This window comes from Melitaea cinxia, chromosome 6 (assembly GCF_905220565.1).
Source record: "Melitaea cinxia chromosome 6, ilMelCinx1.1, whole genome shotgun sequence".
In the NCBI taxonomy this organism is placed as follows: domain Eukaryota; kingdom Metazoa; phylum Arthropoda; class Insecta; order Lepidoptera; family Nymphalidae; genus Melitaea; species Melitaea cinxia.
In genome coordinates this window covers 6,445,759-6,447,779 of record NC_059399.1, presented here as the reverse complement: position 1 = coordinate 6,447,779, position 2,021 = coordinate 6,445,759, and the positions used below count along the sequence as shown (strand labels likewise).

At 39.7% G+C, this 2,021-nt stretch overlaps 1 protein-coding gene across 1 annotated transcript; it reads right to left on the bottom strand.

Moving 5' to 3' along the window:
* Positions 1–791: 791 nt before the first annotated feature.
* Positions 792–1,682, bottom strand: LOC123654251 (cuticle protein 19-like). The gene is made up of 2 exons (XM_045590165.1): positions 1,671–1,682; positions 792–1,571 (listed from the first exon to the last, which is right to left on the bottom strand). The coding sequence occupies exons 1-2, from the start codon at positions 1,680–1,682 to the stop codon at positions 891–893; spliced, it is 693 nt and encodes a 230-aa protein (XP_045446121.1). The 3' UTR covers positions 792–890.
* Between the last annotated feature and the right edge of the window lie 339 nt (positions 1,683–2,021).

Genomic DNA, 2,021 nt, shown 5'->3' with positions numbered 1-2,021 from the left:
ACATAGAGTGCCACAACTACCCAGACACATCCCCCAAATGGCTGCTCTGGGACCCGCCCCGGAACACGGCAATTGCCGTTTGGCGGCGCGACTTTACCCAGAGGGTGGTAATTAAGCCACGGCCGAAGCCTACCACCTCAAGAATTTTGTCGGCTCTTACGACAGGCCTTCTTGCCGGGCCGTAGGAAATTGTATTCTACTGCCCGTCCCTACACGGGGAAATGTAAATGGTGTGTGTAATGTGGTCCTATTTAAATTCGATTGAGATCTGACAAGTACTTTTTGAGTGACATGTAATAATGAGTATTTGCTTATTTTTTCGTATTGTATTATACCGCATTACTTTTCGCCGTGTATACCGATTTTGATGATTCTCATTTTAATTGAAATCTGATGCTTGTCTTGTAGTCCCATTTAAATTTGATTGAGATATAATGAGCTTTTCTATTCCAACAACGATCTTATTGAAATTCATGAAAAAATCATGAGAGTAACAGTTTGTTCTTTTTGTTTTGTTACGTTTTGAATAAACGAACCAGGTTTAACTCGTCAAGCTGTTATTTATGACTTTAAATATATAATAATTAGTATTTCTTTTTTGATTTCAAATAAAACCATACTGTTTGGCTATACTTACATCACTATGGTATTATCGTTAGCAAATTTGTAATATTTTTCACTCTAAGTACTAAATGAAACGTACCAATTTAATTAAACTAATAAATATGTAAAAAAATCGTAAATTCGAAAATATCATCCATATAAAATAGTAAAACGAAAAATTAATTACAATTTAATTTTATTTTATGCATTATTTTAAATAACTTTTAGTAACAATAGCTTTTGAAATAAGTTACTGATTTAATTATTAGTTAATTAAGCTATCTGTATTAATGATGTGCGAGAATATGAGCTGCAGCGGGGGCGGCGTGTCTAGCGGGTGCAGAGTTGCTGACCACAGCGTTGAAACCGTTGTGTGCGTCAGCGGTGTAGTGGACTGTGCGCACTGAGCCGTCAGCTTCGAGCAGAGAGTACTCGCCATGTACAGCGTCCCCGTCGCGGCTTTCGTGTTGAGACTTGTTATCGCCGGTGTGGCCGTCAGCTACAGAGTATGAGAAGTCGTATTTAGGATGTGCGTACTCCTCTTCGTGAGCGGAAACGATGCTATGTACTGGGGTAGCATAGCGAGCTACGGGGGCAGCGGCGTAGTGGGCTACGGGTGCAGCAGCGTAGTGGCTTACAGGTGCAGCTGCGTAGTGGCTAGCAGGTGCAGCAACATAGTGAGCAACAGGAGCTACGGCCACAGAGGCGTGAGGTTGATCGTGGCGCTGGATGCTTTGAGAAGATACAGCTGCGGCGGAAGAGTAGTGAACTGGGGAAGCATGGTACGCGACAGGTGCTGCGTGGTATGCTATTGGTGAGGCGTGGTAGGCTACTGGAGCGGCAGCTACGTTATGAGACTCATCGTGGCGAACTATGCTTTGTGACGACACCGCAGCAGCTGAGGAGTAGTGAGGGTCAGCCAGAAGACCGGCCGCAGCTACTGCCAATACAGCGCTCAAAGAAAGTACCTATAAAATAAAAATAGAATTGTTTATAATGTAAATATTTTTTTACTAATATCACTTTCTTTATGAGATCAGTATAAATAGGGTACACCCAAGACTTACTTTAGTGAACATGTTTCTTTGTATAGCTGAATCCAACTGATACATGACATACATTATTAGTTGCTTATATAGTGCTCTTATTCTGTGTAACGAGGTCAACGGGCAAAAAGTGCATATTTTGATTGTCGTGTACTTTCTGTTGATTTTCATTTCGAAATAAAATAAAATGAAATTATTTACTTTTCCATAACGTGATTATACGCACTTAACGAATGTCACAAAATTATCTTCATTCTCAAAAATAACACAAAAACATAAAAAAAAAAAAAAAAAAAAAACAAAAGTAACGGACTAACAAACAACAATCAATATTTAGTCACAGTAAATCTCGCTATATATCACCTTCCTGTT